This window comes from Gorilla gorilla, chromosome 1, assembly GCF_029281585.2.
Source record: "Gorilla gorilla gorilla isolate KB3781 chromosome 1, NHGRI_mGorGor1-v2.1_pri, whole genome shotgun sequence".
Classification (NCBI taxonomy): domain Eukaryota; kingdom Metazoa; phylum Chordata; class Mammalia; order Primates; family Hominidae; genus Gorilla; species Gorilla gorilla.
The window spans coordinates 194,971,365-194,994,531 of NC_073224.2; the positions used below are offsets into that span (position 1 = coordinate 194,971,365).

At 40.8% G+C, this 23,167-nt stretch overlaps 1 protein-coding gene and 1 pseudogene across 1 annotated transcript in view; one reads left to right on the top strand and one right to left on the bottom strand.

Moving 5' to 3' along the window:
* Window positions 1-23,167, top strand: part of EIF2B3 (eukaryotic translation initiation factor 2B subunit gamma) — a 136,261-nt gene that overhangs the window by 21,894 nt on the left and 91,200 nt on the right. Inside the window, exon 4 of the mRNA XM_031002148.3 lies at window positions 22,540-22,699. Within this exon, the coding sequence (XP_030858008.3) occupies window positions 22,540-22,699 (160 nt within the window). The remainder of the gene's footprint in view (window positions 1-22,539; window positions 22,700-23,167) is intronic.
* LOC101145120 (E3 ubiquitin-protein ligase CCNB1IP1-like) lies at window positions 5,150-5,988 on the bottom strand (annotated as a pseudogene).

The following is a 23,167-nucleotide window of genomic DNA, read 5'->3' on the forward strand; positions in this document are numbered from 1 at the left end:
CCCATGCTGGAGACAGCTTATTAGAAAGACTGAGCATATGTACTATTTTCAGATGTTCAAAAAGCTAAATGCAAGTTATTTTCAGTTGAGTGTTTGATGTCTTTTATCAAATTACAAATCTCTGTCATTCTTTCCTGGAACCTTTCATTTTTCCCAGAGATTTTTATTTGTCAGATTTCTATCATCTTGAAAAGAATAAATACAGTTGGTCAAGGGAAGATCTGAGAACTTGGTCCCAACTGCTTAAAGACTTTATTAAGTGGCAACGTTCCTTAAGACTGCTTTGGTGGGCCGTGGTTGCTTACGACAGCCTCAGTGTAATCCTGATGATGCCTTCCTGGAGTCTACTGGTGGCGTAGTGAAAAGCCCAACATTACTGGCAGAAACGAGTTGGATGTAAAAATTTTGGAGCCTTTTTTTTTTTTTTTTTTTTTTTTGGCCAAGAAATCTCAATGGAGCTTTTCTTTTGATACTAACCTATTTTGATACTAACCTAGTATATGTATCTACAACATTGAAACGTTTTCACCTTACTTTTTCAGACTGTTACTTTTTGGAACTCTGATCTGTGGGATAGGACTTCTGTAGCCCTGTACTTAATTTGACAGCCAAAAAACTTGCAAGCCCTGTGTTTGAGTCTGATTCTTTTAAGTCATTTTCCTTCCTTAGGACCCTGTCAGGGGATGAAGGGCTATAGGGTAGAGGGAAAAGTTACTAGCTAGCAACTGTGATAACACAGACTGTCATCACAAACTTACTGCATCATTGGATAATAAGCAGCCCGCATGACTTTGATTTTTGGAAACTCTTAGTAGGGCCACTTATTCTACTCTGAATCATGAAGTAACATTACAGCCCGAGTAGTGGAAAGGTGCAGTACAATTTACGGGAAGTCAGTAAGCATTCTGTTACCATGACCAGAGAGTTCATTTGAAGTAGCCTGTAGCTACTTAGGCTCTTAACTTAGGCATCATCTGTGCCAACAAGACTTCCCTGGTTGGCCAGGCACAGTGGCTCATGCCTGTAATCCCAGCACTTTGGGAGGCTGAGGCGGGTGAATTGCTTGAGCCCAGGAGTTTGAGACCAGCCTGGACAACGTGGCAAAACCCTGTCTCTACAAAAAATGTAACAATTAGCCAGGTGTGATGGCATGTGCCTGTAGTCCCAGCTACTCAGGAGGCTGAGGTGGGAGGATCACCTGAGCCTGGGAGACAGAGGTTGCAGTGAGCTGAGATCAGCCACTGCACTTCAGCCCGAGCAACAGAGTGAGACCCTGTCAAAAAAAAAAAAAAAAAAAAGATTTCCTCCCTGGTTTTCTGGGTTTTTTGTTTTTGTTTTTGTTTTTTGAGTCCAGATCTCACTCTTGCCCAGGCTGGAGTACAGTGGCACGATCTCAGCTCACTGCAACCTCAGCCTCCTGGGATCAGGTGATCCTCTCACCTCAGCCTCCCCAGTAACTGGGACTACAAGTGTGTACCACCATGCCCATCTAATTTTTTGAAGAGACGGGGTTTTGCCATGGTGCTTAGGCTCGAACTCCTGGGCTCAAGCAGTCTGCTCACCTCCCAAAATGTTGGGATTACAGGCATGAGCCACTGCGCCCAGCTGTCTGGTCTTTTAAGACTGAATCTGGTGTCATTTTTCTGTATTTACACAGGGATTAGAAGATATCTGTCATATTGTTGCTATACTGTGAGGCAAGAACTATATCTGGGCCTGGCACAAAGAGTTTGTCCAATATTATTTGTTGAATGAATGAATGACAGCCGGAAGCAAGTTATTTGTAAACATTTAAAATAAGTTCCTTAAGTTCCTTACTCCCTTAATATAGACACACATGTTTAGGTCAGCTACAGTGGCTCACACCTGTAATCCCAGCACTTTGGGAGGCCAAGGCAGGAGAATCACTTGCGCCCAGGAGTTTGAGGCCAACCTGGGCAAGATGGTGAGACTCCCTCATCGCTACACAAATTTTTTTAGATTAGCCAGGTACAGTGGTGTGCACCAGTAGTCACAGCTACTTGGGAAGCTGAAGAGGGAGGATCCCCTGAGCCCAAGAATTTTAGGCAACAGTGCTGTGATCACGCCACTGCTCCCCAACCTGGCCAATAAAGTGAGAAACTCATCTCTAAAAAATAAATAGATACATGTTTATGTGAACCTAGGGATGAATTTCAGTGATTGTAGATTAGAAGAACTGATTATAGCATTGGCTGCTTGGTGTTCACTTTATTTGCATCTGTGAGTTTCCAACAAGCCCTAAGTTTACTGACATGGCTAGTCCTCTACCCCAAGAATGTTCTCCCAGAGGAAGGATGATGATGATGATGATGATGATGATTATTATTATTATTATTGAGACGGAGTTTCGCTCTTGTCACCCAGGCTGGAGTGCAGTGGCTCAGTCTCAGCTCACTGCAAGCTCTGCCTCCCAGGTTCAAGTGATTCTCCTGTCTCAGCCTCCTGAGTAGCTGCGATTATGGGTGCATGCCACTACACCCAGCTACTTTTTGTGTTTTTAGTAGAGACAAGATTTCATCATGTTGCCCAGGCTGGTCTTGAACTCCTGACCTCAGGTGATCTACCCGCCTTGGCCTCCCAAAGTGCTGGGATTACAGGTGTGAGCCACTGTGCTTGGCAGGATTATTTTATTTTTTGTGATAAGGTAGGGTGATGTGGTGAAAAGAACACAGGCTTTCATAAGAGAGGTAGACCTAGATAGATAATTCTTGTTCTGTCATTCACTAGCTATGTGACCTTGGAAGTTATGAGTCCCTTCCAAACTTGCATTTGATTCATCTATAAAATATTAATATTTTTAGCTTATTCAACAAATATGTGTTGAATACTTAGTATATATCCTATTCAGAGATGCTATAAATATAGTGGTAATCCAGATAAAAAAGATACCTGTCCTCTTAGATCTACTCTATAAGGAGAGAGAAATAAACAAGGCGATCCTCCCACTTCAGCTCCAAGTAGCTGGGAATACAGGCACACACCACCACACCTGCCTAATTTAAAAAATTATTTTTATAGAGATGAGGTCTTGCTATGTTACCCAGGCTGGTCTCAAACTTCTGGGCTCAAGCAGTCCTCCTGCCTCCGCCTCCTAAAGTGCTAGGATTACAGGTGTGATGAGCCAATGCACCCGGCCCTGTTTTTCACTTGACAGTATATCCTGGAAATCACTCCATTTCAGTTAATGGAGACTTTTTTTTTTTTTTTTTTTGAGACAGGGTCTCACTCTGTTGCCCAGGTTGGAGTGCGGTGGCATGATCATGGCTCACTGCAGCCTCGTCTTCCTGGGCTCAAGCCTGTAGCTGGGACTAGAGGTGCTCACCACCACTCCCAGCTGATCTTTTTTTTATTTTTTGTAGAAAGGGCATCTTGCTTTGTTGTCCAGGCTGCTCTTGAAGTCCTGGCCTCAAGCAATCCTCCTGCCTCAGCCTCCCAGACTGCTGGGATGACAAGTGTAAGAAACTGCTTGACCAGATTTTTTTTTTAACAGCTACATAGTACCTCATTGTACATATATTTTTAAAAATCTTTTAAATTATTTTAATACAGTCTGTTGAGATCAGTAACACATTGGTCAAACTTTCTGCAGAAGTATATTCCTGAATAAGTAAACCAAAGGCAACAGTTGACAAAAACGTAAGGAAAGAAGTAGCTTTATTTTAAAATACAGTCGTCCTTTGGTATCTTTGGGGTATTGGTTCCAGGAACCCTCACAGATACCAAAATCCTTGGATGCTCATGTCGCTTTTATAAAATGGCATGGTATTTGCATATAACCTACAAATTCTCCCAAATACTTTAAATCACCTCTAAATTATTTATAATATCTACAGTGTAAATGCTATCCAAATAGTTGTTATCCAGTGTTGGTTTTTTTTTTTTTTTTGAGACGGAGTCTCGCTGTGTTGCCCAGGCTGGAGTGCAGTGGCACAATCTCGGCTCACTGCAAGCTCCACCCCCGGGTTCACACCATTCTCCTGCCTCAGCCTCCAGAGTAGCTGGGACTACAGGCGCCCGCCACCTCGCCTGGCTAATTTTTTGTATCTTTAGTAGAGACGGGGTTTCACCATGTTAGCCAGGATGGTCTTGATCTCCTGACCTTATGATCCGCCTGCCTCGGCCTCCCAAAGTGCTGGGATTACAGGTGTGAGCCACCATGCCCGGCCCAGTATTGGTTTTTAAACAGTATTAGTTTTTAATTTGTATTTTTTATTGTTATATTATTATTTTTATTTTTTCTCGAATATTTTTGATATATGGTTGGCTGAATCTGCAGATGCAGTACCTGCAGATACAGAGGGCCAACTGTAAATGTCAAAAAAGTCAACTTTAAAAAATAACTTTATCAATGTGAGTTATTTTTAAATACATATAGGGACTGAACATACATGCATCAAATTGTACTCTCATTCACTGACATAAGCACACCTCCAAACAAGTTAATATGAAGGTAAATACATAAATATATACAAATAAATACACATACCCAAATAACAAGCCACATATCACCCACCATTTTCCGATTTTCACATAAACATACTGGCAAATACAGCAAAATATGAGTGTAAATTAACACACTTACATATACAGATATGCATAAATACTAGAATTCAAAGTGACGTGTAGCATATAACACAGGTACTTAAGGCATAAACAACACAGCTCAGTCAGAAACAGCCCAGAGTTGAAACAAATACTACTGTGACCTTCTCACTAGGGATGAAGATTCAGCAGTTCACGATGAAATTGAGATTAATAAAATGCTCATGCTTTAATTAATAGGAACAGAGAAACCAGACTCTAAACCATTCCCCATTGCCAATGAGTTTGTTACGTTGATAATTTGATGACAACTTCAGAGACTTAAAAGCACAGGGAGGCTGGGGAGTCCTATCTAGATAAAAGATTTGCTAAATGAAATTACTGAAGGTGAACCTGGAAACATTCTGTAAAGTTAGCTAAATTATCTTTACGTTTTTTAGAAATAGGGTCTCACTCTGTTGACCAGGCTGGAGTGCAGAGGCATGATCTTAGATCATTACAGTGTCATACTCCTGGGCTCAAGTGATCCTCCCAGCCTTAGTCTCCTAAGTAGCTGGGATCACAGGTGTGTGACACCATGCCTGGCTCAAATTCTTTTTACTTTGAAGGCTCTGCTAGAAATTGCTGCTGCTCTAATTCACCACTCAGAGAGGAGAGGCAAAACTAAATAAGCTGTTGCTGGTTTCAGGTGCTGTGGAAGAACCCACAAAAAAAAAGGTCTGAACTGAAAATCTCCATCTCCATCGCCCTGATTTAAACAGGTGTACTATCCAAAGGAAACTTGGAGTTGTTGTTCCTAATGGGAAGCCAAAAACACCAGACTGTGCAATCATAGATGGTTCAAGGGTGCCTTCATGGTTAGCAATAGGGATGTTACGTAGCCTAAGGCTATCATAGAGGCCTTGGAGCTTTTGATGCTGAAGATTGCGTTCCATAAGTTTCTCAGATGTCACTGAACTTTTTCTTGTATTCTTCTAGCACTTTCTTCATGGAGGTGACTTCCCCTTTCATAGAGGTCAATTCTACATCCTCGCTTTGTATTTGCTGAGTATATATTTTCTCCGTCTGTTTCAGATGGCTCTCAGCCTTGATGAAATTGTGTTCTTGATAGAGATGTTCCTGATGTACCTGATATGTCCAGAAGGCCACTGCTCTGGAGCTAACGTCCAACACGATCTCTTGTCGCAGTCCTGCCAATGCCATAGCTTTATATTTCTCTGATGGACTGAGTTCTGTGCGGACAATATCTAGCTTTCCAGAAAGGGTACTGTTTCAGGCAGCACAGATAGCTGGTGAGCGACTAAACTCACCACTGCCATGCTGATCACAGAATATGTGAGAGCAGGCAGTGACCCATGCATAGCCATAGAGTTTGATGCAACACTTTTGATAATTACAAAGTAGCATGTCTTCACACAAAGACATAATAGGATAGTGAGGTCTCCAGAAGCTAAAGACAGCCCATAAAAGAAAAACGCAGTAATCATCTACTGTATATCCAGGATTTACAGCACCAAAGAGGTCCAGACTGGAAAAGTGAGACTCCGATCTGGTTTCGGTCTCTTAAAATTTTACTTCTCTGGCATCACATGAATCCAGCTTCTATCTAGAAATCAAGTTGAACCACAGGATCTATCAATTACCTAGGATCATCTGTGTAATGAAGAGAACTTAAGGCAGCGTATCTTGATCAAAATTCAAGTACCAGGCTTTAGGTCCCATCAGCCTTTAACCCTTTTTATTGAGAATGTCCAAATCCAAGCCCATTTGATTATCAGGGGGTCTGTAGATAGGCCAGTTCTGGACTGGCACACAGGGTGCTGAAGACCCAGGCCTTCCCTTCTCAGTGGATTTCATCTTCAACCGGCCCACCAAAATGGAAAGGAAAAAAAGTCATTGTATATATTTTACTCAACCAACTCCTATGTTTGGGTTTTTAGGTAGCTTCCAATATTTTGCTGCAATGAATAACTTTGCAATTAGTAGTGGTATTGTTGCATGATAAATTCTTACAAGTGGGATTACTGGGTCAAAGGATAAAACTGCATGTGTAGCTTTGTTAAAAATGACCAAATTTGCATCCAAAAGTGTTGTACTAGTTAGCATTCCTAGCAACAATATATGACAGTGTTTATTTCCACATGGACTCACCAGTCTAATTGGTGAGAAATGGTAGCTCAGAGTCATTTGAATTTTAATTTGCGTTTTTCTTTCTTTTTTGGAGACGGAGTCTTGCTCTGTCATCCAGGCTAGAATGCAATGGCGCAATCTCAGCTCACTGCAACCTTCACCTCTCGGGTTCAAGTGATTATCCTGCCTCAGCCTCCAAAGTAGCTGGGATTACAGGCACATGCCACCACGCCTAGCTGATTTTTGTATTTTTAGTAGAGACCGGGTTTTGTCATGTTGGCCAGGCTGGTCTCGAACTCCTGAGCTCAAGTGATCTGCCTGCCTCTGCCTTCTAAAGTACTGGGATCACAGGTGTGAGCTGCATTTTTCTTATTATGAGTGAAGTTAAATATCTTTTTATATGTTTAAGGACCATTTAAAAATTGAATACATTATGATCTTTCTTTGTAAATTGTTCATGTACTTTATTTTTTCTCAATTTTAAAAGTACCTTCAGTTTTTGTTGTTTTCCTTCTTGAATTTTAGAAGTTCTGTAACTGTAGCAGTTTGATGTCTTTTGACTTTGTGGTGTTTGGGGGCATAGAAAACTTTTTGTTTTTGTTTTGATACAGGGTCTTGCCCTGTCGCCTAGGCTAGAGTGCCATGGCACGATCTCGCCTTACTGCAGCCTCCATCCCCTGAGCTCAGGTGATCTTCCTACCTCAGCCTCCTGAGTAGCTGGAAATACAGGCACACGTCACCACACCTGGCTAATTTTTTTTCTTTTTTGTGGAGACAGGGTCTTGATGTTGCCTAGGCTAGCTAGTCTCGAATTCATGAGCTCAAGTAATCCTCCCACCTTGGTCTCTCAAAATGCTGGGATTACAGGCATGAGCCACCACTCCCAGCCTTGTTTTTATATTTATGTAGTCAAATTTAACAATCTTTAATTCATCTGGATTTTGAATAACAATTAGAAAGTTTCTTCCCACGTTTAGGTTATAGAGAAACCTACTTTTGTTTCCTTCTAGTACTTGTATAGTTTCACTTTTTTACATTTAGGTCTCTGATCCATTTGATGTTTGTCTTGTGTACGGTATGAACAGTGAATCTAATTTTATCCTTTTTCCAAATGCTTATTCAGTTTCCCATCACCATTTATTAAAATATTCATTTTGCCCTTGTTATTTAAGTTTCACGATTATCATATACTAAATTCCCAAGCTGAGTCAATTTATATACACACATATATACATATATGTATATATAGCCATAAGATCTTATTGATCATATTTTTAAATTTTCTATATCCATTTTTATTTTTTATCCACTTCATCTATCTTTTACTAATAGTAGTGTGTTAAAGCTCCTTATTATTAGTGGTTTCTACTGATTTTTTTTTTATACTTTAAGTTGCAGATTTGTTACATACGAATACATGTGCCATGGTGGTTTGCTGCACCCATCAGCCCACATCTACATTCGGTATTTCTCCTAATGCTATCCCTCTCCTAGTCCTCCCACCCCCCGACAGGCCCTGGTGTGTGATGTTCCTCTCCCTGTGTCCATGTGTTCTCATTGTTCAACTCTCACTTATGAGTGAGAACATGCAGTGTTTGGTTTTCTGTTCCTGTGTTAGTTTGCTAAGAATGATGGTTTCCAGCTTCATCCATGTCTCTGCAAAGGACATGAACTCATCCTTTTTTATAGCTGCATAGTATTCCATGGTGTATATGTGCCACATTTTCTTTATCTAGCCTATCATTGATGGGTATTTGGGTTGGTTCCAAGTCTTAGCTATTGTGAACAGTGCCGCAGTAAACATACGTGTGCATGTGTCTTTATAGTAGAATGATTTATAATCCTTTGGGTATATACCCAGTAATGGGATTGCTGGGTCAAATGGTATATTTCTGGTTCTAGATCCTTGAGGAATCACCACACTGTCTTCCACAATGGTTGAACTATTTTACACTACCACCAACAGTGTAAAAGCGTTCCTGTTTCTCCACATCCTCTCCAGCATCTGGTTGTTTCCTGACTTTTTAATGATCGCCATTCTAACTGACATGAGATGGTATCTCATTGTGGTTTTGATTGGGATTTTTCTAATGACCAGTGATGATGAGCTTTTTTTCATATGTTTCTTGGCCACATAAATGTCTTCTTTTGAGAAGTGTCTGTTCATATCGTTTGCCCACTTTTTGATGGGGTTTTTTTTTTCTTATAAATTTGTTTAAGTTCCTTGTAGATTCTGGATATTAGCCCTTTGTCAGATGGATAGATTGCAAAATTTTCTCCCATTCTGTAGGTTGCTTGTTCACTCTGATGATAGTTTCTTTTGCTATGCAGAAGCTCTTTAGTTTAATTAGATCCCATTTGTCAATTTTGGCTTTTGTTGCCATTGCTTTTGGTGTTTTAGTCGTGGAGCCTTTGCCCATGCCTATCTCCTGAATGGTATTGCCTAGGTTTTCTTCTAGGGTTTTTATGGTTTTGGGTCTTATGTTTAAGTCTTTAATCCATCTCGATTTAATTTTTGTATAAGGTATAAGAAAGGGGTCCAGTTTCAGCTTTCTACATATGGCTAGCCAGTCTTCCCAACACCATTTATTAAATAGGGAATCCTTTCCTCATTTCTTGTTTTTGTCAGGTTTGTCAAAGATCATATGGTTGTAGATGTGTGGCATTATTTCTGAGGCCTCTGTTCCACTGGTCTATGTATCTGTTTTGGTACCAGTACCATGCCGTTTTGGTTACTGTAGCCTTGTAGTATAGTTTGAAGTCAGGTAGCGTGATGCCTCCAGCCACCACAATCAAGTCGGCTTCATCCCTGGGATGCAAGACTGGCTGAACGTATGCAACTCAATAAACATAATCCGTCACATAAACAGAAACAATGACAAAAACCACATGATTTCTTAACAGATGCAGAAAAAGCCTTCAATAAAATTCAACACCCCTTCATGCTAAAAAACTCTCAATAAACTAGGTATTGATGGAACGTATCTCATAATAAGAGCTATTTATGACAAACCCACAGCCAATATCATACTGAATGGGCAAAAGCTGGAAGCATTCCCTTTGAAAACCAGCACAAGACAAGGATACCCTCTCTCACCACTCCTATTCAGCATAGTATTGGAAGTTCTGGTCAGGGCAATCAGGTAAGAGAAAGAAATAAAGGTATTCAAATAGGAAGAGAGGAAGTCAAATTGTCTCTATTTGCAGATGACTTGGGTGTGTATTTAAAAAACCCCATCGTCCCAGCCCAAAATCTCCTTAAGCTGATAAGCAACTTCAGCAAAGTCTCAGGATACAAAGTCAATGTGCAAAAATCACAAGCATTCCTATACACCAATAATAAACAGCCAAATCATGAGTTAACGCCCATTCACAATTGCTAAAAAGGGAATAAAATACCTAGGAATCCAACTCACAAGGGATGTGAAGGACCTCTTCAAGGAGAACTACAAACTACTGCTGAAGGAAATAAGAGCGGACACAAACAAATGGAAAAACATTCCATGCTCATGGATAGGAAGAATCAATATTGTGAAAATGCCCATACTGCCCAAAGTAATTTATAGATTCAAATCAAGCTACCATTGACTTTCTTCACAAAATTAGAAAAAACTACTTTAAATTTCATATGGAACCAAAAAGAGCCCATATAGCCAAGACAATTCTATTGATTTCGTAATTCATCTCCTGATGTTTTTGCTTTATATGAGTTGTTTTGTCTTTTTTGCTGCATAGATATAAAGAACTATTGTATTTTCACTTTTAATTTTGGCTTCTAGCATTATAAAATAGCCTTTGTTTTATTTAATGATTTTGGCGTAATTCTACTTTGTCTGATAGCAGGATCACTTTCTTATTGTTTCCATTTGCCTGGTATATCTTTGCTTTTTAAAAATTTTTTAGCCTTTCTAAGTCTCTGATTTAGGTCTATCTCTTGCATACAGCATAGAATTAGATTTTACATTCAAGCCAATTGAAAACCTTTTGCTTTCAATGAGTGAATTATGCTCATTTCCATTTATTGATGTGACTGACATGCCTGTTGTAAATGCTGTTGTTATTTTAATAATTTATTTTTGAGACAGAATGTCACTCCAATGCCCAAGCTGGAGTGCAGTGATGTGATCATGGCTCACTGTAGCCTCGACTTCCTGGGCTCAAGCAATCTTCCCACCTCAGCCTCCTTGGTAGCTGGGACTACAGGCACACACCACCACACCTGGCTAAATTTTTGTATTTTTTGTAGAGATGGCTAAGTGTTTGTGTTTTTTTCGCCATGTTGCCCAGGCTGGTCTCGAACTCCTGGGCTCAAGTGATATGCACACCTTAGCTTCCCAAAGTGCTGGGATTACAGGCGTGAGCCACTGCACCCGGCAAGAACTGATATTAATAAAGAGAATTGGCAAGTTAGGTTCAGTGATGACTTAAACCCTTGCTGGAGTGGTAGGGACAAAAGCCTGATTAGAGAGAATGGGGGAGGAATGAGAAAATGAAGACAGTGAGACAGCTAACTTTTTTTGAGAAATTATGATATGAAGGAAGAAGAAAAACAGGGCAGAAATTGGACCAGAAATTGGACCAGAGTGAGGCTGGTTCTCTTTTTTTTTCTTTTTTTTTCAGTGAAAAATTTCATACCCATAAAAGAATGTGATATAAATAAGTGCTTCCTTGCCCAGCTTATAAAAATAAAGTGTGTGTTTTCTGGTTTTGTTTTTTTTTTTACACTTATGGAGGCAAGTTGTGTTTTTTTTAAGGTAGGTATTTTTGTATGTTCTATACTGATGGGAGTGATCCCAAAGAGGAGAGGAATAAATTGATGATAGAGAAAATAAAGCATTCAATTATTCGATTCAACAACTATATTTTTGCTACCTACAAGGAACTAATCACTGTATGATGTATGCTTGGGATGAACAGTGACTAAAACAAAGTTCCTGCCCTTGTGGCATTTTTTGAGTAGATGAGAGGGACTGTGATCTGGTGCACGAGTGGATGGGTTTCCTTTAAATTGGAGAAAGGACGGCCAGGCGCGGTGGCTCATGCCTGTAATCCCAGCACTTTGGGAGGCCGAGGTGGGCGGATCACGAGGTCAGGAGATCGAGACCATCCTGGCTAACACAGTGAAACCCTGTCTCTACTAAACATACAAAAAATTAGCCGGGCGTGGTGGCGGGCGCCTGTAGTCCCAGCTACTCGGGAGGCTGAGGCAGGAGAATGGCGTGAACCCGGGAGGCGGAGCTTGCAGTGAGCCGACATCACGCCACTGCACTCTAGCCTGGGCGACAGAGTGAGACTCTGTCTCAAAAAAAAAAAAATTGGAGAAAAGACATTTAATTTATTGTACAGGCAGAATGTATAATATGTAATGCATATAGATTAATTAATTTTGTGTCAGAAAGATGTTTGCTGCTTCTAATTGCTTGTATTTTCTTATTGAAATAAGATGTAAAGCCACCAGTTAAGAGTCAGTAGGGCCAGGCTCAGTGGCTTACGCTTGTAATCCCAGCACTTTGGGAGGCCGAGGCAGGTGGATCACCTGAGATCAGGAGTTCAAGACCAGCCTGGCCAACATGGCGAAACCCCGTCTCTACTAGAAATGCAAAAATTAGCCAGGCATGGTGGTGCACCCCTGTAATCCCAGCTACTCGGGAGGCTGAGGTGGGAGAATTGCTTGAACCTGTGAAGCGGAGGCTGCAGTGAGCTGAGATTGAGCCACTGCACTCCAGCCTGGGTGACAGAGTGAGACCCCGTCTCAAAAAAAAAAAAAAAAAAAGAGGAAGGGAGAAGCTGCTGAAGTTTTAAGGAAGGATGAGAATATATGAAATTATCTCTGAGAATGTAAAAGTTAATTGGCTAGGAAATGTATTGCTGGACAGTGTGAAGGATCCCCTTGAGATTTGGGTTATCAGTTTAAAAGGAGACTAGCCAATGCTGTTACCAGTTTTCTATCCATGTTTAGCTTCTTGGGTTCATATGCAAAGTAGGCAGAGAGTTAGCATATAACTAGCATCTTTACCTGGTGAGTACAAGGGATGAGAGTAGTAAGGAAGACGGTGATGTATATTAAGGAGTATTTATAGTGATGGACCACCATAAGCTGTGTAAACGAGACCACCAAAGGAATTAGGGTGCTATAAATCAGTGTAACAAATGGATTGAGGATCCTGTTAGAATCAGAATTGCTGGAGCCAGAGTAAAAAGTCAGTGAGTTGGAAAAATAGAAGGTGGTGTTCAGACAATAGGATGTAAGCTTTTTGAGGTCAGGGATTTTTGTTTGTTTGTTCATTGCTGTATCTCTATAATGCCTGGCCATATTCAGGGTTCAATATATGTGTGTTACATGAATTAATACGATATTTTAAAGTGAGATTTTGGAGTTGGTGCAATTTTTGGTAATGCCAAGGAGTAGAGTATAACAAAGTGGTTGAGTGACTAAGGCGAGAAGGAGAAAAAAATAATTGAACATGATGAGGTTATGGAGTCTCAGCCATAAGGATGTTAAAGTCACTGAAGTAATTTTTTTAAAAAACAGAGATAAGAAAATAGTCCTAATGTCTTTTTTAAAAAACTCATACTGGTCAGGTGCAGTGGCTTACGCCTGTAATCCCAACACTTCGGGAGGCCAAGGTGGGTGGATCACTTGAGGCCAGGAGTTTGAAACCAGCCTGGCCAACATGGCATAATCCTGTCTCTACTGAGAATACAAAAATAAGCCAGGTGTGGTGACACATGCCTGTAATCCTAGCTACTCTGGAAGCTGAGGCACAAGAATCGCTTGAACCCCAGAGGAGGAGGTTGCAGTGAGCCAAGATCGCACCATTGCACTCCAGTCTGGGCGATAGAGCAAGACTCTTGTCTCAAAAATAAATAAATAAATAAACACCTTATACTTATTGAAGTTATATGTACATATCATTTAAATAATTCAATATCATTTAATAAATTAATAATTTAATAATTTAAATAATTCAATAGTTCAAGCTTTATTCCTAAAAATATTAGTCCCCTGACCACCCCCACCCCATATCCCTAACCCGAAAGGTTCTCTTCTTTTAGCTACTTTGTTTTTTATCTGTATGTCTCTAAATAACATGCTAAAATTGTTACTTCTTGAATTTTCTGTTTTGTTTGTTTGTTTTTTAGAAACACGATCTCACTCTGTCACGGGTGCTGGAGTGCAATGGCACAATCATAGCTTACTGCAGCCTGAAACCTGGGCTCAAATGATCCTCCTGCCTCAACCTCTCAAGTAGCTGGGACTACAGGCATGCACCACCATGCCTGGCTAATTTTTAAAATTTTTTGTAGAGATAAGGTCTCGCTATGTTGCCCAGGCTGGTTTCAAACTCCTGGCCTCAAACAGTTCTCCCACCTTGGCCTCCCAAAATGCCGGGGTTACAGGCATGAGCCACCGTGCTCAGCCAACCCTAAGTTTTAAAAAGATTTATTAGTTGTATTTTTCTCATTGTTATGAACTTCCCTTTAGAGTGAAAGTTTGATTTGGCAGAACAAAAAAAAACTCTTGTTTTTTTCTATTCCAAGTCAGTGCATTTAGAGATGAAAATTAAATTGCATATATCTAAATCCTAGAAGAGACGTGACAGGCATTTTTATAGGGAACTCATTTGAACAGAATTAAAAATTAATATAGGTGCTTCTTTCCTAGCTTCACCCAGTAAGGAAGAATGTAATTCCTCTATTTGTTCTTAATCTGAAGAGGAAAATTTCCTTGGAGGACATGAATGAATTATGAATATTAGAACCATAAATGTTGAGCCTTCATTTTAAGTTGTAAATCTAGCAAGCATATCGTCATTCTTCAGCCGTGCCCTCCAGGACAGCTGCTTTTGATTTCTTTCCTTTCAGACATCTCTGCCTTTTGCTTCTTTGGTAGCAGCAGGTTCATTTCCTACCTTCTTGCATTAGGGAACTGCAAAGTTGTCTCTGTGGCCCCTGTCCTAACTCTGAACAGTCAGTCTCTACAAAGGGAGCATTCACCTCTGTCAGAATGTATACTGTTTCTAAACATTTAAAATCAGATGTTTTAATATTTGAGTCAAATTAAACAAAGAGAAGGAGATAACAGGAAAAGTACTAACATTTACTCATGCGTGTTTGCCAGCACTAGGTTGAACTCTGGATATACAAAGATAAAAGGGCTCCTTATGGAGCTCAAAGTCTAGATGGAAAAAATATATATGTAATCCAATTAGTGATTTAAGGTCTGTAATGGATCAGAAAATGCATCATCTCTAGGGGAGATAATATATCGGCTCTGCCCTTTCTAGTAACTGTGACAAGACCTGAATTTTGATGGATAAATATATAATAGAGTAGGAAGACAGACTAGGGTATACATTCTTGGCAGTCGACTCTATCAAATTAACACTGGCGGCCAGGTGCAGTGGCTCATACCTGTAATCCCAGCACCTGAGGAAGCCAAGGCAGGAGGATCACTTGAGGTCAGGAGTTTAAGAACCAGCCTGGCCAACATGGCGAAACACTGTCTGTACTAAAAATGTAAAAATTAGCTGGGCATGGTGGCATGTACCTGTAATCCCAGCTACTCGGGAGGCTGAGGCACAAGAATTGCTTGAACCTCGGGGGGCGGAGGTTGCAGTGAGCCGTGATCATGCCATTTTACTCCAGCCTGGGCAATAGGCTGGGCAATAGAGCGAGACTCTGTCTCAAAAAAAAAAAAAAAGAAAGAAAAGAAAAGAAAAAGTTAACATTGGCTATGTGGAGGGGAGTTGGGGGAGAGAAGACTGAATTAGGTAGGTGGAATCATATTTTGAAGACCCTTAAAGTCATGCTAAGGAATTCCAACTTAATCTTGTTGAGCAGCAATCTCCAATATAGGCTGTACTCAAAGCCAGGTGGTGTACAGAATTAAGTACCAGAGGAAAATGTTAGAATTTCTTGTTTTTAAATGTTTTATTTATTCCTTTTTAAATGTCTATCTTTATATATATTATATAAAGAGCATATCATATTATAGTGATCTATATATTTTTTAAAAAATTTTAAGGTAAGTGGCAATAAGTTCAACTTTTTTGATGTTTGGAAAACACTGTTTTAGGGTGTCTTTGAGCAGGGAAAAGAAGTATGCAGTAGAAATTAGAGTATGGATTAGAATAAGGGAAAACTGGAGCAAGAGAGACACCAGCCAAGAGACTGGAAGAAGATTTTGAGACCTGAACTAAGGCAGTGCAATAGGGGAAGAGTAGGGAACAGGGCAGGAGAGGAAGGACTTCCATCCTGGACTATGGGCGGCTTTCTGGCATCAGATTCTGGATGGTAGCAACAGCATGATTAAACTAAGGAATATAGTAAGGATATTTAGCTGTGAGCCCAAGGATTATCACATTTCTTACTTACTGACTGAGTTGGTCATTTCCCTTCCTAGAGCTACTGCCCCAACCTCAGTGAAAACAATGTGGCAGTTGGCCCTTGGCCTTGCACTTTGAGGACTATAGACTGGAATCTTTTCCAAGCATTTTAAACCAAAACTGAGGTCTCCATTGCAGTTAGCCTTTGGTGTTTATTCAAGCACACAAACTATGCCGGGTGCAGTGGCTCATGCATGTAATCCCAGCATTTTGGGAGGCTGAGGCAGGAGGATTGCTTGAGTCCAGGAGTTTGAGACCAGCCTGGGCAATATAGGGAGACCCCTTGTCTAAAAAAAAAGAAAAGAAAAGAAAAAGCACACAAACTACTCTTGGGGATTTTACTGGGATTGGACCACGTAGGAAAATGTAAAATGTGACCTTCATAGTCACACCAAGTAGCTGAATTCATGAGTTCCATATGGGCAGGGGTGGCATGCAGGCTGGTGATTTGGATCATAGCCATTATTTGTGGAAGCACTGGGTGAGTAGAGAAGCATGGTAGTTACCTTGCCCTGACAGTTTTTTTCCAAGGGAGTAAATGTGTTTTTCTTTCTCCTTGTCATAAGAAATCGGTTGCCAGATTGTGTTATTTATAACAATCTGTCATGGAACAGCTGCCAGGAAAAGAAAAGAGACTATTCCCAGTAGCTCTCCTCACCTCCTGCCCCACCACTACAGCCACACACACACACATCCGGTTTTCTGATTTAACTTTTTTTCCCCTCTAATTTTACTCAGTGGTTTTGGCTTGATCGAAAATGTTCTTGTAATGAGAGATTTCTGGGCTTTGCCATGGCTTGGTAATTGGGTTTTCTGAGCTTAATTTGTTTACTTTAGTCAAGACTAACTGGCAGCAGTTTGGATTTTGAATTCCTGGGTGTTTTGGACACTTTAAACACTGAAGTGCTGCCTTCCCTTGAAACCTTGCATGTTTCTATATTGTCAAGAGTGCACACATCTGCTTTCCTTCTGAGTTGTGCTTTCTGCCCTTGACATTGCCCTGGCTTCTCTAGAGGAGCAGGCTTGGGATGAGGCATACCAAGGACTGTTGGAATAGTGAGTAGGGAGATCTTTGGAGAGGCCAGTTGGTCTCTGCAGAAGAGGCATACTGTTGGCATTCGAAAAGAAGTGGGTCCATTAAACAAAGGCAGCTGAGTGTTGGCATGTTCAGGGAACTTTAAAATTAACTGCATTTCTGACACACAGTTGCTTCACAGTCCAAACAGTCCATGTTTATTCATGGCTTGTGGTCACACATGATCAAAAATACTTCTCTGGGTCTTATCAGTTTTTCTGCTTTCTCTCTCTGGGCTCCAGTTACTAGAAAGCCATTTGCATTCCTAGAATGGGCTTTACATTTTAGAATAAAAATAAAAACAATGATCATTTCTTTCTGTTACAGCGTTTATAAAATCAGGCCAGGCGCAGTGGCTTATGCCTGTAATTCCAGCACTTTGGGAGGCTGAGACAGGAAGATCACTTGAGCCTAAGAGTTCGAGACCAGCCCTGGCAACATAGTGAGATCCCGTCTCTACAAAAAAAAAAAAGAAGAAGAAGAAATTAAAATTAGTGGGCATAGTGGCATGTGGTGCCTGTAGTCCCAGCTACTTAGGAAGCCGAGGTGGTAGGATGCTTGAGTCCAAGAATTTGAGGTTACAGTGAGCTATGATCACACCTCTGCACTCCAGCCTGGGCATCAGACTGAGACCCTGCCTCAAAAAAAAAAAAAAAAAAAAAAGGTATTATGAAGGTATAAGTGTGATTTAGCTTTCCTTTCTTTCTTCTTCTGAGATTTCCAGCTTTGGAAATTGATCAGACAACAAACACTTTCCTTTGGAAGTGATGGAGTTGCACAGAGGTTGAGATGTGTTTGGTCTCAGTGACTCTTACATGGTGCATTCTCTGGGAACAGAGGCAGGAGAGGGGCTGATGGAACAGCATCTCCGTCTGTATGCTAGGCCCTGTTCTTTCAGACCCACGCCTTTCTTTTCACACTAAGAACAGATGGCAACCAGACATTGAGTGGAGGGGTCTGTTCCTTGTGATCCTTGGGGATTTTGCATTCAGTTTAGCAAAAAGTCATCAAAACGCAAAGAGAGAAATGAGCCTACAGCCTGTTCACAATTATGCAGGACTTGTTTGGCATTCACTGTACTGACAGATTTAAACACTTTTGCAGATATCGAATGATAACAGCATTTATTTGCCAAGACAACATTGTTACCACTTCTGAGGCATCTGCATTGGAGTCATTTTCTTGATTTTGGAGTATACTTAATAGTTCAATTTATTGTATATCAGTCAACTTGCAAAAAAACAGCCATCTTATTAGAGAAACTTAGAAAAATAGAAAGGGGATTTTTTTCCTCAGCAAATTGTCATTTTCATTCTGATGAAATGGGGCAACTTCTGTACTGTTGTAATGACAACTCTGTGAATGTCTTTAGTAATGATTTGTCTCCCTGTCTTTCTAAGCATTGTTCTAAGTAGGATTCTGCAGGCTGTTTCTTTAGTTTGTATGTATGTGGTCTGATTTGTTCACGTTTGCTGCTTCCTGCATGGTGAGTTGCAGGTGTAGGGTTTTTTTTTTCCTAAAGAGATGTTTATGGGAACTTTTTTTTTTTTGAGACGGAGTCTTGCACTGTTACCCAGGCTGGAGTGCAGTGGCGCGATCTCGGCTCACGGCAAGCTCCGCCCCCTGGGTTCATGCCATTCTCCTGCCTCAGCCTCCCGAGTAGCTGGGACTACAGGCGCCTGCCACCACGCCCGGCTGATTTTTTGTACTTTTAGTAGAGACGAGGTTTCACCATGGTAGCCAGGATGGTCTCGATCTCCTGACGTTGTGATCCACCCGCCTCAGCCTCCCAAAGTGCTGGGATTACAGGTGTGAGCCACCGCGCCCAGTGGGAACTTTTTTTTTTTTAGTCTCAGAGTTAAAATCTAAAAAGAATTTAGAGAGCCTTAAGCAGAAGAGTAGGAAACAATCCGAATTTGAGCTTAACTTTAAAAGGCCTTCAAAAGAAATTGTTCAGGCTATAAATAACAAGTTACATGTGGAAAAAGAAATGGTGATTCTGTTGCAGATTCTATATTCAGAATAAGAAATTTCAGGAAGTAACATAAGGCATTCTGATGGTTGAGTCTCACTTTCTGAGCAAACAAGACTCTTTGATTTGGTAGACTATGAGTTGAAATCATCCATTTTCCCACCCAAACCAGGAATCATGATTTTAAATTAAAATATTAGGAAAGTTTGGAGTACTTACAAAAAAAAAATACATGTAGACTCACTTCATTCTTGAACCCAAAATAATTTGGTCCAATGTTTTCCAGACTATTTATTTATTTGAGACAAGGCCTCACTCTGTCACCCAGGCTGGAATCCAGTGGAGTAATCGTAGCTCACTAGAGTCTTGAACTCCTCTGAGGTTTAAGCAATCCTCTTGCCTCAGCCTCCCAAGTAGCTGGGACTATAAGTGCATGCCACCACACCTGGCTAACTTTTAAAAAATTTTATTTGCTAATTTAAAAAATGTTTTATATATTTTTAGAGATGGGGTCTTACTATGTTGTTCAGGCTGGCCTCAAACTCCTGGCCTCAAGTGATGCTCCTGCCTCAGCCTCCAGAGTAGCTTGGCTTACAGGTGCAAGACACTGTGCCAGGCCTTTTTTTTTTTTTTTTTTTTGAGACAGCATCTTGCACTGTCACCCAGGCAGAAGTGCAGTGATGTGATCATAGCTCACTCTAACCTTGAACTCCTGGGCTCATGCAGTCCTCCTGCTTTGGCATCCCAAAGCACTGGGATTACAGGTGTGAGCCACTCTGCCCAGCCTAGACTTTTTTAAAGTAGCATAATTGGTTTTCCAAGGCAAAGCTTATCCAGAAGCCTGGAAAATAAAATTAATAAAAGAGGAGCTGCCTTGGTTGATTCATGAAGGGCAAATCAGAACCTGCCTTTCCCTGAGGCACCTCTGGGATTACAGACATGTGCTACTGTGCCTGGCCCTAAACTATATTTCTCTTTTTTCTTTCTTTGGAGATGGAGTCTTGCTCTGTCACCCAAGCTGGAGTGCAGTGGTGCTATCTCGGCCTGCTGCAATTTCCACCTCCTGGGTTCAAGCAATTCTCCTGCCTCAGCCTCCCGAGTAGCTGGGACTATAGGCATGTGCCACTATGCCCGGCTAATTTTTGTATTTTAGTAGAGATAGGGTTTCACTGTGTTGCTCAGGCTGGTCTCAAACTCCTGAACTCAGGCACTCCGCCCACCTTGGCGTCCCAAAGTGCTGGGATACAGGCATGAGCCACTGCGCCCAGCCTAAACTATATTTAACACTATTCAGTAATACAGATTCTTTAGTTATACAAATAGCCATTACTAATTGTTAAATCTTAGTTACATAACTACTATAAATCTGTTTCTTCATTGGTAAAGTGCTAATAATAACAGCTCTGGGCTAGGCGCGGTGGCTCACGCCTGTACTCCTAGCACTTTGGGAGGCCAAAGTGGGCAAATTGCTTGAGTCCAGGAGTTCGAGTCCAGCCTGGGAAACATAGGAAGACCCTGTCTCTACTAAAAATAAAAATAAAAATTAGCCAGGTGTGGTGGGGCACGCCTGTAGTCCCAGCTACTAGGGAGGCTGAGGTGGGAGGATCACTTGAGCTCAGGAAGTCGAGGCTGCAGTAAGCCATGATCATGCCACTGCACTCCAGCCTGGGTGACAGAACAAGACCCTGTCTCAAAAAAACAAAAATTTATATATAGATATAGATATAGATATAGATATAGATATAGATAGTTCTTACTGCATATGGTTGTTGTGAAGATTGAAATATGTTTTCGGCCGGGCGTGGTGGCTCACACCTGTAATCTCAGCACTTTGGGAGGCTGAGACAGGATTGTTTGAGCCCACCAGTTCAAGACCAACCTGGACAACATAGTGAAAAACATAGTGAGACCCTGTCTCTATTTTTTTTTTAATTTAAAAATAAAATTAAAATAAAAAATAAGGCCGGGCACGGTGGCTCACACCTGTAATCCCAGCACTTTGGGAGGCCGAGGTGGGCAGATCACGAGGTCAGGAGATCGAGACCATCCTGGCTAACATGGTGAAACCCCGTCTCTACTAAAAACACAAAAAAAATTAGCCAGGCGTCGTGGCGGGCGCCTGTAGTCCCAGCTACTCAGGAGGCTGAGGCAGGAGAATGGCATGAACCCGGGAGGTGGAGCTTGCCGTGAGCCGAGATCTTGCCAGTGCACTCCAGCTTGGGCAACAGAGCGAGACTCTGTCTCAAAAAATAAATAAATAAAATAAAATAATGTTTGCAAAGTGTTATCACAATTCCTGGCCAATAGTAAGCATTCAGTAAACATTAGTTATCATTGTTAGTTTTTATTATAATTAATCTGAGATATTAGAATTATAATCAGGCATGGTAGCTCATGCCTATAATCCCAACACTTTGGGAGGCCGAGGTGAGTGGATCACTTGAACCCAGGAGTTTGAGACTAGCCTTGGCAACATAGGGAGACACCATCTCTACAAAAAATGTAAAAATTAGCCAAGTGTGGTGGTACATACCTGTAGTCCCAGCTACTTGGGAGGCTGAGGCAGGAGGATGACTTGAGCCTGGCAGGTCGAGGCTGCAGTGAGCTGTGACCGCACCACTGCATTCCAGTCTAGGTGATAGAGTAAGACCCTGTCTGGAAAAAAAAAAAAAAATATATATATATATATATATATAAAATCAGAAAGCCCACCACTATGAGAAAACCTTTTCTTCGTTGATTTATTCATTCATTTGTTAAACAATTATTAAATACCAACTGTGTGTCAGACACTGGTAACAGGCCTTATTTTTCTCATCTATAAAAATCGGGGCCAATAATATTAATAATAACAATGCCTTTCTGTCATTCTTATGCTATTTTTATAAGATTGAATGGGTGCCTTGTACATACCTGAGGTTACATTGTAATTATTTACTATAGAATGTTAAGTTCCTAAGAATGAGGCATTGTATTCTGTTCATCCTGTTATTTCCTAGTACTGTAGTAAAGTGATTGTTCTTTGCCATATTAAATCATCAAACTGTGTGAAAATGCTCTTTTAAACTATAAAGAGATGTATAAATATAAGATCATATATTCCATAGTCATAGAAATAGACAATGTGGTGGTTTTCAGACTGTTTCTTAGAACCTAGGGTTCCAGAGATGTCTCAGGGACTGCCCACACAGTTCCTGAGGTACACAAGGGAGAGGTAGAGAGTTTCCAGACCCTATACCAGCACAATTCAATGAGAACAACCCCATTTATTTTACTTGTTTGGCTATGAAAAATGCTTGAAGAGTATTGTCTGATTTGTGTGCTTTTAAGCCACCCTAACTTTGTCTTGTGATGATTTGTGTAATCCATTGTCTTTTATGATAGTGACTTTTCCCATCTCCATTTAACAGACAGATGTGCTGGTGCTGAGCTGTGATCTGATAACAGACGTTGCCTTACATGAGGTTGTGGACCTGTTTAGAGCTTATGATGCATCACTTGCTATGTTGATGAGAAAAGGCCAAGATAGCATAGAACCTGTTCCCGGTCAAAAGGGGAAAAAAAAAGCAGGTAAGGAAGATTGGAGTTTGTTTTGTTTGTTGAGTTTTCGTAATTATTATTCTCACTCATGCTTTCCCTGAAAAAACATTTATTAAGAATCTACTATACATCACAGATTCTGTGCTAGGAGTTGATGACATAAAGTCAAATAAGACACAGTCCCTGAATGGAAAATGCTTAGAACTATTGATTAGATTCTTTAATGTCCTTTTGTATGCAGAGAGGAACATTCAGAACTATTTGCATTGTATTTAAGGCTCAAATAATTGAATACGTATATCTAAGAAACAAACAAAAATCTAATTTAAAATCAACTTTTAAAAATAGGCCAGGTGCGGTGGCTCACACCTGTGATCCCAGCACTTTGGGAGACCGAGGCAGGGGGATCACAAAGGTCAGGAGTTTGAGACCAGCCTGGCCAACATGGTGAAACCCCATCTCTACTAAAAATACAAAAATTAGCTGGGCGTGGTGGCG